A 15418-nucleotide genomic window follows, 5' to 3' on the forward strand; every position below is an offset into this window, starting at 1 on the left:
ACAGCTTACATCCTCACTGCTTTGGTGGGTGCTCAGAAGGACCTTCTTTGCCTGCTTCTTCAGAGCCAAGAGGCTGAAGTAGGCTTGTCCAAGAAGAGCTGCCTTCTTTTGGTGAGCCAATGCAAGTGAGGTTAGTTAGCTAATACAAGTCTCCATCCAGGGGACACTGGGTAAGCTTCTATTTCTGCTTGGCCAGTCTCTGGCCAGCCAGTGGACATGCTGATGTTCTCATTGCCTTCGTCCCCAAGACCTGATTAACTTCCACTCTTCCACGCAGCACATTTGCATGATCTGAAGGAAATAACTTCTGCTGCTGCATTCTTATTGAAAGCTGCTCTTGCAGACTTGCTGCAGCTTAGCTGTTGCTCTGAGTTAGCTAGAGGACAAAATGCCTTCCAGCAGGAACATACCTCACATGTGCAGAAAGCTCCAGAGGCTTCTTACCCCTGTAAAAACTATTCAGAGGCTTCTTACCTCTATAAAAACACATACTACAGCAGAGAGCCGTCTAAACAGCTTCCACTATATCTAACGCCTGTAGGATATCCATACAGATCTTTACTACATGTGACTCATTGAAATCTCTGTTCCTGCTCTTTACGTATTCATATGCATGGCTATGTTTTGTCTTTTAATTTGAAAGCTTTTTTTATGGTTCTATAGAAACATCTATAACGTAATAGTCACAACAGTTCTATGAGAAGAACAGTCTTCGTTTTACAAGGGAGCCAACAGAGATAAAGAGAAGCTAAGTGGATTAAGCGTGAATTTGTGTCAGGTTCAGGAAGAGCATCCAGAAATAATGACTCCCAGGCCTGTGCTTTCAACTCTTAAAACAGTTGGCTGTAAAGAGAAAGGCTTGTAGCTCTTCCTAGAGTCAGTGATGTTTAAAGCGGTCATTTGATCTGTGCACGCAAGGAGAAAATGCAACTTCTCCAGGTGTTATTTACAGAATTACTATACATCACTGAGATGCACGGCAGTATTATTCTTCCCTTATGAGCACATGATATTATAACATCCGTGTTTTTTGGAACTGAACCCTGAATCATTCAGTGATACAGTCTTACTATACATACACCTTATACTAGCTGATGTGAAGTAGTTATTGTGATAATAAATAACACTGAAAAATTTGAAATGAAGGAGTTCAACTTTTGCCCCAGAAGTGGAGCCAAACCTTTCCAAAGCTCAGGACTGAGTGTTTCAGTTCTCAGTTTGTTCTCAAGGCTCTGTGGAAGTCCAGGAATGGACTAGCTGACATTCTTTAAAATAGCCTATTTTTCATAATATTTATATCCCAGACAGAAATGAATTTTCAATCAGGCAGTCATGAGTTCATCATAGGATAGAATTTTTTATGTTATAAATCATTGCAGCTCTACTAAAATCTTCAATGATACTTTGTTATATTTTTTTTCTAAACATATGAACTGCAACATCCTAATTTTTCTCCAGCATAAGGGAATATCATTAGTTCTCTGGAGAACAGAGACTATGAATGGGATGATGCACTAGGAGGTCCCTGTAAAAGAACATTTATTCAATCAGATGCCAAAGGTGCTCATCATACAAAGGAACCAGAGAAACCTCCTTGTGTTGCATTAAATACTCTGCAACTTCTGTCTATTTTGTACATAGTGATATACATAAGTTGAATTTAAAGACACACATGCAGATATGCTTGCATGTCTGAATTTATCTGGGTGTGCTAATCACTCTTGTTGCACATAGGCTATTATCTACAGGATTTCAAATGCTATATGTGATACCATATTACATTTTTCCAGTGCTTCCCTGACTCTCTGATCCTCTAGACATTTGTGCTGGAGTATCTTTCATGCAGTATTTGTGTCCACTTTGGGTTATTGGGCATGCAATAACCCTGTAAAACCAAGTATGTGACACAAGATGCATGCACACCATTCCAAAATCTGTACTGGTGTGAGAACTACATGCACTGAAATTGCATGGAGGCTTGGTAAAATGAAAGAATGTTTTGACAGGTCTTTTGTATTAGGAATATGATAGCTCTATACAGAAAAATACCATTTTCTGTTGCCTGATGTGTTTATAATGTGTCAATCCATTTGTGTTCAGTGTAAGACTATAAACCTCTGGTTGCAATCTGCTGCTCAGTGATATGCTTTTGGAATTATGTTGGAGTAAATTTAGGATATTGCAACATATGTGCTGAAGAAAAGGAATACAATTGCATTGCTCATCCAAATACTTTCTCTGTCACTAATTAAAGTCATATTCTTGAGAAAATAGTACTATTCTCTTGGCTGAAAAAAAAGTAATCAGCTTCTTCTACTGCAGCAGCTTTAACCCACTTCTTCCAATCCAAGGCAAACTCCTTCCCTTGCCATCAGTAGCTGCCAATGTTGGTAGAGGGAAATTATTTACCTAGGGATGTGTCCTCCTTTATTGGATTCCTGACTGCTGAAGCAGTTAGCATTTGTTATGCTGCACACAGAGATCTGTTTCTTGTAGAATGCATTTTCATCCTGCCACCTTGGTGCAGAAGAGATTCATCCTGCTTCATCCCACGTTTCCCTAAAACATCAGCAAATAGGGTGACAAAACATGTTTCCCTAAAACGATAGTGAAGGTGACAAATCAGCAGCATGTACACTGGCAGCAGAAACATCAGCTTGCAGGACCCCAAAAAAACTAGCACCAAGAGAGCAGAAGTTTATTCCACCTTGTGGGCTTCTGCCCTCATGAAAGCCATGCTGGGTTCAGTGGTCCTGGGGTGGTAGAGGTCAGGCTCAGATTTAGTTGGTCTTCCCAGTTAACTTCCATGTGTGCAGAAGAACCTTGACTTTTGGGGTGACGTGATCCTCTAGCCATTGGATACCTGTCCAAGGATGTGAATCCTGAGCCAGCATCAAGAACTACATGATACAAAGGTATTAAGGACCAGTTCTACCAGGTAAAAAATAATTCCCCCACCCCAAAAGTGTCAACTCATGTAAAGTCTTCCTCTTTTAGGACTTGATGTCTTGGCATGCTCCTCTTCTGCCCTCCTTGCACTCCACCCTTGCTCAATTCCTGATATTAGTTTCCCAGTCTTCCCCATAGATTTTTCTGCTCCTGTATCCCTACCATGCCTTTCAGCCTCCACTAGGGTATGATACCACACCTGATGCCCATGTGTTGTGTTAAACCCTCATGCTGATCCCCTTAGCTTTTAGCCCTTTTCAAGCCACCTGCACATGGCCACCTGCTTTACAGAGTGAAAGGGAAGAATACGGGGTAGTCTGCATACCCGACAACCAGCACAAGTGTATAGGGGAGCTGTGGAGGTGTGTGTCTCTGTGGTGGGGAATGTATGCACCTCTCTTTTGCATGGGGACTTCCTTGCTACTGCTTCTGGGACTGGCTGTCTCCAGCTCCCGTTTGGATTTCTTTCCTGGTGCTGGTTTTCTGTGTGTTTTCTTTGGGCACATTGGGTGTGGGAAGGGAGAGGAGACTAAAAAGATAACGTTCCTTCAGATGGATGAAATGGACACCTGGCACATCCTCCATATTACAAAATACCTGCCTACCTCCTGGTCACTATGGAAAGTCCAAGTGGTCATGACTGTAATCTGCTTTTTTTATTACCAGTGAGATGCCGTAAAGGTGTTTGATCTAGCTATCAGTGGTATTTGTTCATGTCAATTCACTGTTTTCCTTCTGTTTGGCTCATCAGCAAAATCAAAGGTGGAAACTTAATTGGGAAGCCAGACTCCTTTGTGGTGTGAGGGTCAGCAAGGCAGAGTACATGTGGCATGGGGCCACTGCAAGAAGCTTGTGGTGCATCTACACTGCATCTCTTTGTGCAGAAGCAGGTTGTCTGTGGTCTGGTGTCATCCACGTAGCTCTGTGGCCTTCTTTAAAAAGAAGTAGCTTCTCAGAATTTGTTTTTCCATTTCTAGTTCTTGGAATTATTATAGCAATTTAAATATCCTGTGTGACCTGCCAGAGCTTGCTTAGATGTTCTTCGTGCACCCTTACTGGTTTTAAGTAGTATTTTTGACAGCAAAAATGCTGTTGTAGAGAGCTGTGTACTTGGGCCTTCTGTGAACTGCTCCTGCTCTCATGGCATAATATCGGGACAGAAATGGCCCTGCTACACCAGTGTGGGAAACCTGACCCTATGTAGATGTTTATGGGAATAAAATGTGTGCTGCAGCAGTCTGGGAAAAAGGGTTTTTTGAAGTGGAAAGTAAGAAGCTTCTACCAGGGCCTTTGCTGTATGTCATACAATGATTGCTGTATGGCATATGATGCATTTGGGGCTGTGAAAGGGACATCTGTGGAGGTACCAGTTTAGCAATTTGTTCCCCCTCCATTTTCCTTTCGGATTTTTTTCCCTTGAGAGTGTGGCTGCATTATGCTTTGTGCCTGTCTCCTCTTCTTGTCTAGTCTAGTCAGATCATTAAATAAATACTGAGAGACAAAGGAAACCCTTCCTTTTGCTGGTACCAGCTATCTCCACAAACCCAGCCCTGAAAATGGGAACAAGAAAACTCAGCTCCTCTCTGCTGAAGTAAGAAGGGTTATATGCTTATCTGTAAGAAAAGGAAAAGAGATGATAAACTAGAGTAAACAAACACTAGCCAGAAAAAGAAGAAAAAAAAAAAAAAAGGAAAAAAAAAAAGGGTTTCTGTAACTTTGATGTCATAAAGATTGTAATCATGGCAGCTGGTAATAAAGGCTGCAAGTATTTCCAGTCAATAACAGCCAATGCTTTCAAGAAACCGAGACTGTCCATTTACAGAAATAACTTATGACTACAAAGCTTGATCTTGCCAGACAGATGGAAGTCACAGGCGATGCTTATCTACTGTGCTCTGAGCAGGACTCTGGTGATCTCTCTTGGAAAACTGTAGGTTTGAAGTGCGACTGCTGTAGGGTCTGGTCAAGCTCCTGCAAACTTCACAGAAATATGGAGCCATGTGAAAATGTCATTTTGACTGTGGTGTGGATTTTTACTATGTATGGAGCCAGCCTAGATTTTAAAAGGTCTAATAGGTCCTAATTCTTCAAAAATAATTTATTTTTTGTAAACCAGATGGCTTGACAAAAATGAGGATGATGGTCAGATTGTCCGAGAATTAGTGCCTGCTGGGGAGTCACCAATGCTAAAAAGTGAGTTAAGCTTTGAAAAAAGATCTGGATTTGAGCTGTGTATGCACATAATTATTTGTTTTATTCTACTTAATAATTCATGGCAGTTCACGACACTTCTACTGGGCTTTTTTTTTTTTTGCCATTCTTATGCAGGGAGCTGTAGTAGGTCACTCAGAGGAAATGCCTCTGACCCTTAAATCCTAGCTTATGAGTGGAATTAAATTACATAAAAGAGAATAATTGTTACATTACATATGTAGAAAAGAGCTTTGATATTTAATGTTCTGATTTGTTGAAGAATTGCAGTTGTTTTTGTTGTTAGTGGTGGTTTTATTATTTATTTATTTATTTATGGTATAGCTTTCTCTGAAGGATCTTGAATTGTCACTGTTTTGTTAGAGAAAATTCCATTGAATGATACCGTGTTCCTGGAAAATGTTGACAAAAAATTACACTGACATTTTTCTAGAAAACTAGCACTTCAGTACTACAATTTTCTTTAAAAAAACAGTGCTTACTGTTATCAGGTTGAGATGCTTTTTGTTTGGCTAAAAAAGAAAAAAAAAGTCAAACCTGTTGAATTAAATTGCAAGTACAAAAAAATTGGTGAAATCACCCTACTTGCCTAAGCTCATTTTTATGGCTGGGTAATCATCGAATGGTAAGAGGGAAGAAGATGAGTTATTTTCTGTTTATTAATGCAACTGTTACATCTCTTATATTTTGGTGGATATCTCCAAGATGCGGCATCCACCTTGTGTTGTTTGCATGGCTGGAAATGTCATTCATGCATCTGTTTTTTGTACATTGATCTCAATTCAGATGTCAGTTATCACATCAGCGTGAAGACAGGAGATATCCCAGGTGCCAGCTCAGACTCCAAAGTTTTCATCAAACTCTACGGTGAAAAAGCAGACACCAGCAAGGAGCCTCTGCTAGTCTCTGATAATGATCTAGGCAATTATTTTGAACGTGGTCGAGTGGATGAGTTTACTCTCGACACGATGGATATTGGGAAGGTAAGAATTAATTGCAGGTGGCTCTGTGCTTCATGTAAGTGGCTGAATTCAGGATCAATATATAGCTAAGGACTGAGTATGATGTAAAAAGCTCTGACCTTTACATCAGAAATTGAGAAATGCATGTGGTACAGACTATTAAATTGGCAGTCTAGGGTATGTGCTGGCATGTGAAATGCCTGTTTTGAGATTATTTTCAAATATATAGAGAATTTATTTGTGTACACAATGGAAGAGCAGGGTGCCAGGAGAAGTAGATTTGTATGTATTAAGTAAATTCTGTTTTTGTTTGTTTGTTTGTTTTGTTTTTCCTGCCCTCTTGGTTTTTGTTTGCTTTTTTTTAAAGATCAACCGAATACTGATTGGACATGATAACGTGGGTCTCCGGTCTGGCTGGTTCCTGGCCAGTGTCCAGATCACAGTTCCAGTCCAGGGAAGGCAGTACATGTTCCCCTGCAACCGATGGCTTGACAAAGATGAGGCTGATGGCAGGGTGGAGGTGGAGGTCTACCCAAGTGAGATTGTGCCCATTGAGAAATGTGAGAGAAGACACGTTGAAAATAGAGTGATTTTTTTAATAGATAGGATTAAGTTTGTATTATTAGTTTTCTTAAGGACCAGGACACCCCTGTGTTAGACATCAAAAAGTTCCTGTCCCAAAGAGATTATATTAGTGAGGAAAGTAAATTTTTCTTTTTTTGTTTGTTTGTTTGGTTTTGTTTCTTTGTTTGGTTTATATTTTTTCCTAAAACATTTGGAAAAACACTACCAAGTACTCCTTCCCCTCTTCCCATGTGTCTTCATTACAACATCAGTGGGCTCTGCCTTTTTCACCCTTATGTGTCTTTCTGGACAAAGCCTGGACAAGCACACATCCTGTCCTGCCTGTATTACCACATAGTTTGATATATGTAGACTAAATTCATGCTGCTCATTTGACTTATATCAGCAGATTTGTTCTCTTTTAAGGCTAAGGTTAAAATTTGCCTTGGAATCATCGGAAAGTATGTGTTTTTCCTCTGTTCTGTGTAACTCAGTCCCTCATGTTACATTATGAACATCATTTAACCACCCTATAGTTAATACTGAAATGAAAATCCATTTTAAGGCTCTATTTTGCAGCCTGTTGACACTGGCTTTATAGTTGTAGAAGGGAAAGCTATTAGGTTAGTGCTCAGTGAAGAGTTGTGCTATCCCTTATTTTCTTTGGATAAGAGCAAATGCAGTCACCTCAGCTACATGGTCATTTGTTAAGACAAGGTAATTTAATTTTGAACCTAAGCCCTCAGGATCATTTTATATGAGCTTCTATTCTGATTTAATTGATTTATTTTTGGACTAGTGATAAACTACGAGGTGTCTGTAGTTACTGGAGATGTGCGGGCTGCAGGCACCAATGCCAAAGTCTTCATGCAGATTTACGGCGAGACTGGCAAAACCGAATTGATCATCTTAGAAAACAGATCGAACAACTTTGAGCGGGGAGCCACAGATATCTTCAAGGTATGGTGAAGACAGTCTTTGCTGCTTTTGTGAGGGGAAAGATATGACAAGCCCATACAGAAATATTGTAAGAATAATTGGCCCAATCATCAAAGTAATTGACTTCAAAAAAATTGCCAGGTCTGTTGGCATCTGCTGACTTCTACATCTTTTTGAGGAGCTCTGTATTTCATGGAGTGACTTTTATATTCTCAGGGACTGATAGCAAAGGTGTCATAGAAAAACATAGCCCACTAGCTGTTTTTGTTTACCTTTCCTTTCAAAAGGAGATACTTACGTTGGATTTCAGAAGCTTGTAAAGTTATATTTTGTGCCTGACCACATCATTGTCCCTTTTATTTATCCAGTCAGGAAAGAGGAAACAAAATATAAGAAATTCCAGCTTTGCCTCTAATCACACATCATTTATGACAAGTACAATTTTATAATTTTATGACAAGTACTATGCAGGCCCAATCCAGCATAGATTTGCTGCTGTAATTTCTGCAAGCATATGACTGCCCCATGGTTTTTTCTACCTTTAACATTAGTCCAACATGCACAGTATAGTCATGGTGTGTAAGGTGCACAACATGCTCCTCCAACTATCAGTCTGGCCAGCTTTTAAGTCTGTACAGCAGCGTCCATAACTACTTTTGAGGAATGCAACAGTAAGCAGTGTGTGAGCCAGGACCCAGCTAATCCAGCAAGAGATCCTGGACTGACAAAGCTGATCACCACAGTGTGGCTGGGCATCTTCTGCTGAGTCAGGCCTGGCTATGTTGGGCCATCATCCTCTTCAGGCTTGCTTGCTCACTTGCTTGGTTTCTCTTTCCAAAGAAACTGAGATTTGAGGCAAAAGAATGGTCTTGGTTCTTGCCCTGATGTGGGGTCAGAGTGGGACAAGATGTGCTGTCAGGGCATGTCAGAGCCACATCCTTGTCTAGTGATGTAACCTCAGGAGGCACCAATATCTGGACAGTAAAGAACAAAGTCCAGATGGAAGCCAAATGTAAGGCATACCTGTTGTAAGTTTTAACTGCACGAGGATCGGCATCGAGGTGCCTTGAGGTCTCTGATCCACCTCAGCACAAAGTTACACACCTACTTGCAATCTAGTTGTGTAATCTGCCCTGAAACATCAAGACTGGGATATCCTTCCCATTGCCAGAGGTCAACAGGGTTGCCCTTCTCACGAGCTTTTCTATGTTTTTGTATTGTGTATTTTGGAGTTCAGGTAATCTCTTCCTGCCCCAGTCTGTTGCTTTTTAGAATGGAGTTAATGATGTTTATCAATTTCTATTGAGTTCTTTGGGACCAAAGATGATTAACACCTTATAAACACCTTATAAACACTTGCCTATTTAAAACTCTTTATAATTTTAAGATTAGATTTTTCTGATTTTAAAGGAAATAATGAGGAATAAAGCCAATATCAGATTTATAATGAAGCCATATATACAGTCTTCTGTTTACATAGCTATGCTTATTATCCTCTCCAGCATGTTTGTTGCTGGACTTTAAAGTTCTGACCATTTTCTGTGTTGGTGTTTTTTTGTTGTTATTTTTTGTTTGATTTTTTTTTCTCCTGTATGTGCAAGGCAGAAGCTGTGAAGCATTAATAGACATAGCCTCTACCTCGTTCATGATATGAATATTTACAGAAAGATATAGACAAGAATAAGATTGTGTGAGCTAAATGTTAATAGGAAATGTCATCAGTTATAGACAGGGAATGCAGGATGGTTGCAGCAAATCTAAGAGTAAAGAAGTATAAAGAAAAATGCATTCTTTATGCCAGGACAGCTGGATCAATTTTAGTTTTCTGATAAGCATCTTGTGTGCAATTGACTTTGTTTTAATCTACTACAGAAAAAAATGCTTCTAGACTGAAACCTTTTTGCCAAGTTGCCAAATTTCAGCCTGAAACAAATGTTTGCAAGTTTTATAATATATGCACTTTCTATCAGCACAAGCAATCATCAGAAACAAGTGATTGGTTGTTGAAGGATTGCATGGCATAAAAGCCTTCGATTCAACTTCATTAGGTAATAATACAGACAAATAATCTAAACCAACAAGGTTTTGTATCTGCTATATTGAACAGACAGATGGAAATCTTCCTTCTTATTCAGCCTTCTGTCACTGATGCATTGCAATCATGAATGGGTTGTATCCTCTCTACAACACTAGCAAAGTGAGAAGATACTCTTCTTACATCTCATTTTCCAGATGAGATATAAGGAGAAGGACAGTCCAAACCCAAGGTCCACATCAGAGCTTAGGTTATCTGAGTCCACGTTTACTGCCTATTATTGCTCCCTACTTAGTTCATATCTCATGCTAGACATTAAATATATCTTATTATTCCTTTCAAAAAGAACTCAGGCACCTCGGAGCTCATGAAGTAGTATATTTGGCGTATTTACTTTTATTGATGGTATGGAGACAATGCTGGGGAAGAGAGAAATGAAGTAGGGAGACCAGTAAGTAAGAATTCAGCTCCTATCCCAACCACAGTTGTTCTGGATGTCTTCAGATCAGTCTGTTAAGATGTGATTTGTTATTGAAAGCATAAAACAGGAAGGAGAAAGTAAAGGTAAACAGGTTTAAAAAAAAAAAAAAAAAAGGCCTTATTCTCACTTCTCCAGTCAAGTAGCTGTTCTGGTTGATAGAGTTGATGCTCCTCATTTTTATGAATGCATTTTCTGAAATGAAGATGTCTTATGTCCTGTTGGGTGTTGACTTTCCTTTGATGGCAGATAGAGGCTGCAGATGTTGGCAAGATTTATAAGATTCGGATAGGCCACGATGGGAAAGGAATTGGCGATGGCTGGTTTCTGGAAAGTGTCACGCTGAAGCGGCTTGCCGTGAAGATGAATGAGTCTGATAAAAAGAAGAAGAAAAAGATAAAGTCTGAAGAGGTGGAAGAGGAGGAGACCAAGGTGGAGGAAGTAATAGATGTCTATACGTTTCTAGCACACCGCTGGCTGGCTAAAGATGAAGGTGACAAGGAGCTTGTGGTAGAACTGGTGCCTGATGGGGAATCTGCCCTGGAGGGTAAATATCAGAGGGAATGTGCATGTGTGCGTGGATACAGCAGTTACATGAAGGTCAATAACCATGCTGCAGTGCTTTGCATGACCACTTATGGCTCCCCAGCCATCCCACCGCCCCAGGCCCACAACATAGCTTGCACTATGGATTGGCTGATCAGCTCTGGGGAGGAGGACGGTGGTGAAACTGGAGACAGACTGAACTGGGAATATGCTAGCAAACTGCTACAGGATTCTCCAAGCCATGTCTGGAGAACTTGGGTTGTGAGTTCCATGATTTGCCACCGTAGCTGAGAGTTTAGAAGGTTCTAAATATTTGTACGGTTAATGCCAAGCATAGAGAAAGATGATGCCCCTCATATTTTAAGATAGATGCAAGCGTTTTAATGCATTCCAGATAAAAGCTTTCTTAAAGCCAATTGCCCCAGTGTTTTTGGGTCACACACTACTATGGTGAGCCACAGATCTGACAATATATGGCTATTTCTGGGGTCCTTTGATCTCTCTTTGCAATTTAACTTGCAGAGAATACATACGAAGTCCACGTTCTCACTGGAAATGTGTGGGGGGCTGGGACGGACTCTAATGTCTTCTTGAGCATCTATGGCGTAGGAAGAGGAGACACGGGTGAGCGCCAGCTGAAAAGGTCCAATAACCTCAACAAGTTTGAAAAGGGCCAGGTAATGCATGAACTCAATTCACTGGAGCAAGCAGAAGGGTGGCAGAGCTCTCTTAGTTATCATGCTGGTCATTCATTACTGTCTCTTCTCTGTGAGGCTGTTTCTTCTTCTAGCTTAAAGCTCAGATGTGTTTTATTTCTGAAATTTATATTTAAAGCAAAACACCTCAAAATATTTTCCAGAGGAAATCCATTTGAATAATAAGCTGAACACTCTTCTGTGTTGGAGCCACCTTTTGCATCTGCTTCCTGTAAGCATTCTGGTAACAACATTTCCTGCCAGGAATACTTGAAAACCACAAGCTGTAAATTAATATTGGAGCTCATTTGTGAGGCAGTTCAAGCCATGTTAGTATTTAGATTGCAAATACGATTCTAAATTCTTGACTCAACCAGTCAGGGAATAAAAGCAATATTGCATGGTGTGCTATAATTAGGTTATAATCCAATCCAATTAAACAACATCTCTTGTAGGTTGAATATTTGCCATAAAAATGCTTATGAACAAATAACCAACAACTATTATAGCCAGACATTATTGAAGGAATTATTTTGAATAGAAAAAAAATATGGAGACAGTAAGCAGTTGTGGAAAACTTGCAATAAGACAAAGAGAGCCTAAGGTTGTTAAATAAGCTGTTAGCTGTGATTTATGAGCTTGGCACTGGTGAGTCTGCAACCTGCATGTGGTTCTTCATTCAGTGGGAAGAACTCCAAGCTGCAAATGTATTGCCCTCTGCTCTTGGGAGTAGAAACCCAAAGTCTACCAACAAGTTAATCACATTAAGATGTTTAAATTGTTATCATAACAAGGCCCATCCTGTCACACTAATACTGTTAATAAATGAACCTCATGGTTATAGTAAATGACAAAAGGAAAAAAAAAAATCTCCAGTTTGAAGTAAAGCACATGGAAGCACAGATGAGAGTTTCTTTGGAGTTAGTGTTTGTGTCCAGTTCCAGAGTGAAACTGAAGGGAAATGCTAACCCTGAAAGGAATGAGATTTAAGAGAGATTATTTAAACCTACAGGAGGCTGAAACTGAGATGAGGTAAAGAAAGGAATGAAGGGTTGTGTAGCTCCAAGGCTGTTACTGTATTGTAGGAGCCAAGCGTGAGTGCTAATGGGACAACCCACAGCTCTGGAGTTATTTATGTAGTTATATATCCACCCTATACGGGAGACTTACAAGCACTTTTAATTTTAGTGGGGAAAAAATTGCCCTGGCTACTGCCTCTCCTTCCCCCTTTCTGGGAAGCACAGTCACTTGCCTCTTGCCTCCTGTGCAGGTGGACGTGTTCACCATCAAAGCCGTTGACCTGGGCGAGCTGAAGAAGCTGCGGATCCGCCACGACAACTCTGGTGGTAGCCCAAGCTGGTTCCTGGAGAGGGTAGAGGTTGTTGACCTCAAGGAGAGCACCACGTGAGCAGCCTGTAGCACATTTTCTGTGTGGTCAGGGAAAGGGGCTTTTTCTCAGGAGACTGCAGAACTGTGGGAAGGCAGAGGAGATGCAGAAGGACATCACCGTAGCTCCTGACAAGCTCACAGGGAGCAGGCATCCTATGGGAGTCTCGTGTCTTTGTGAAGTTGCAGTGAGCGTAGGGCCTTTCTGGGGAATCTCTGCGTGGGGTTTTGCTGTCCCAGCATCTCTGCAGTTTGGGAACCAACTGTGTTCTGAAGGAGACCTCACCTTTTCTGTTTATCCTGGGAGTATTCTCCCTCATGAAGAGGTTCCCTCACAGAGCCTGCAGCTGCATGCCTCCTTTCAAGGCTCTGCTCTGGAAATTCCTCACCTCACATTTCCTTTCTATTTTGTACCTAATGCAAAGAGCTGGGTCACAACCAAGTCCTGATCTAAGTGAACTCCCATGATTTTCACAGACAAAGCTTAAGGTGTTAGAAATCTTAAATAAATGCTTGCCTTTGAGTTTGAACTTATTTAAAAGTTGCACAGTGCGCTGGTGGGTGGGACTGCTCATAAGGACCTCATGATGGGTCCACTCTTCATAAGTATAAAATGCTTGGAAGACTGCAGTTTTCCTTGAGTTACTTAACTTCTGGAACTGAAAAGTAAAAGGATTTGGTCATATTGGGCTGGCAACTCAGAAACAGCACTTTTCAGTAAATGCTCACTAACCTGTTTATGGATTAAGTTCCCAGTAAATAACAAACAATACCAAAGCTCAAGAAGGGAAACATGTATTATTCAGCTCTAAGCAATCTTTTTATTTTTTATTTTTTAAAGTAACCTCTGATCTGTGCATATTTATGTTATTAAAGCCTGTGAAGTCCTGTGTAAGTGCTGGGTGCTGCTGTCATTCTTGTAGGTATTATTTTCCATGCCAGCGGTGGTTAGCAGTTGAGGAAGATGACGGTCAGATTGTCAGGGAGCTGGTCCCAGTGGATGAAGCATTTGTAAAGAAAGATTCGGAAAATGATGGCCAGTCTCTTGCAACGCTGGGCCTGGAACAGAAAGGTCTATGTTAGCCTTGTATTTCTTCCAGTATGGGGTTGTAAAGGAACCAAAGTGTTAGTAGTGCTAAGGGCATTACCGGTTAGCGTTGGCTGGGCTGCAATTCAGCCCCAACCATGAAGTTTCCAGGTGTGAATGAAGTGTGAAGTGCATGTCAGCCAGTGAAGGGTGGACACTCCTCATTTTTGGGTGATTTAATCATCTTGCAAGATTGGACCCAAAGAGAGAAAGCTAGGAAGATGGATCATGTGTTTAGTCATCATCTCTCAACTGAAACGTATGTTAGTTGTTAATATCTAAGGCATAAATCCCAGCTATTTCACATGGTGGACTAGAATGGTTAAATGTTTTAACAAGAAACTGAGCAGAGAGCAAGCATAATCAGGGAAAGAAGAATCAGGGAAGAGACCTAAGTTTGTTTCCGTTTCCATCTTGCATCTGTTGTCCTCCAAATTAATTTTGTCTCTACTGTACATAATTTTACACAGAAACCACAGAACAGTGATACCTTCCTGGGTCTGATGTGGCAAGGTGCTGAATGCCTAGCACTTCCACTGGCTTCACTGCCTGCAAAAGCTCTTAAGCTCTCCCTTAGCTCTCCCTCCAAAGGCTTTTGGATACATGAATAATTTCCACAAATTACATAGGACCTGCTGGCTGAGCAGCATCTTGGAAAACACATATCTCACTATAGCAGAAAGGTGCTGTTCTGGAAAACTTGAGCAGGTTTTTGTAGCTCAGTGAAGGCTATATTAGACTTTTCCATATTTCTAATGAATTTACTGAACTTGTTAGATGATGGTGCAGTAGGAACCTCCCTAATGATGCTGTTGTGAAGAATGTGTTTGTGAATATGAACTGTGTATGTCGAAGTATGCATATGTTCTGGTATGTGTTATGTGCATTTGAATTATTTGGTGCTATTAGAATAAACAGAATGTTCCCCCCCACCCCCAAAGGCAGATTTGAGGAATCTTAGAGATGCCCAGGCAGCAAATAGGAAGGGTGAGCACATTTCTCATCTGTAAATATGCAGACAATGTTCTGAATGACTGGAGCAGCACAAGACTGTGCAACCAGATAGCCCTGCTCACAGCATATGGCAGGAATTAGAGATTACAACATGGCTGCAATCAGTCAAAATAAAGCTCAAACCAAATTCAAATGTATGCAGTAAAAGTAGAATTAATTCCTGTTCAGACTTCACACTCTTAAATTAAGAAATTTTATCTGACAGCTAAATCAACTACATACACGGTGAAAGTGAAGACTGGAGACAAGAAGAATGCTGGGACAGATGCCAACGTCTTCATCACTCTCTATGGAAGTAAAGATGATACAGGTATGGCTCTACGTGATGGAAAGGGGTGACACATCACGGGTGGATATAGATGTCTGAGAAGACAGGTCACAGTCACTTTTTGCTTCCTCAATGCCCATTCCTCAGTCTTTTTTAGGACAACTTCATGTTCTCGCTGTCTCTGCATACAACATGATAGCTGGGAGCATACCACCAGCTGCTGTAAATCATTGCTGAACTTCGAGATGCTGATTTGCACCAGCTGCCGGTCTGAAGGCTTTAAT

The 15418-nt window shown here is 40.7% G+C and overlaps 1 protein-coding gene across 1 annotated transcript in view; it reads left to right on the forward strand.

Moving 5' to 3' along the window:
• The window catches only part of LOXHD1 (lipoxygenase homology PLAT domains 1), a 139824-nt gene that overhangs the window by 61115 nt on the left and 63291 nt on the right, over positions 1–15418 (forward strand). The window contains exons 15-24 of the mRNA XM_050716349.1: positions 5066–5142; positions 5947–6143; positions 6490–6682; positions 7486–7646; positions 10388–10495; positions 10550–10685; positions 11207–11361; positions 12650–12783; positions 13689–13837; positions 15072–15176. Coding sequence (XP_050572306.1) covers positions 5066–5142; positions 5947–6143; positions 6490–6682; positions 7486–7646; positions 10388–10495; positions 10550–10685; positions 11207–11361; positions 12650–12783; positions 13689–13837; positions 15072–15176 — 1415 coding nt within the window. The remainder of the gene's footprint in view (positions 1–5065; positions 5143–5946; positions 6144–6489; positions 6683–7485; positions 7647–10387; positions 10496–10549; positions 10686–11206; positions 11362–12649; positions 12784–13688; positions 13838–15071; positions 15177–15418) is intronic.

The sequence above is a fragment of the Cygnus atratus genome, chromosome Z, assembly GCF_013377495.2.
Source record: "Cygnus atratus isolate AKBS03 ecotype Queensland, Australia chromosome Z, CAtr_DNAZoo_HiC_assembly, whole genome shotgun sequence".
Taxonomy (NCBI): domain Eukaryota; kingdom Metazoa; phylum Chordata; class Aves; order Anseriformes; family Anatidae; genus Cygnus; species Cygnus atratus.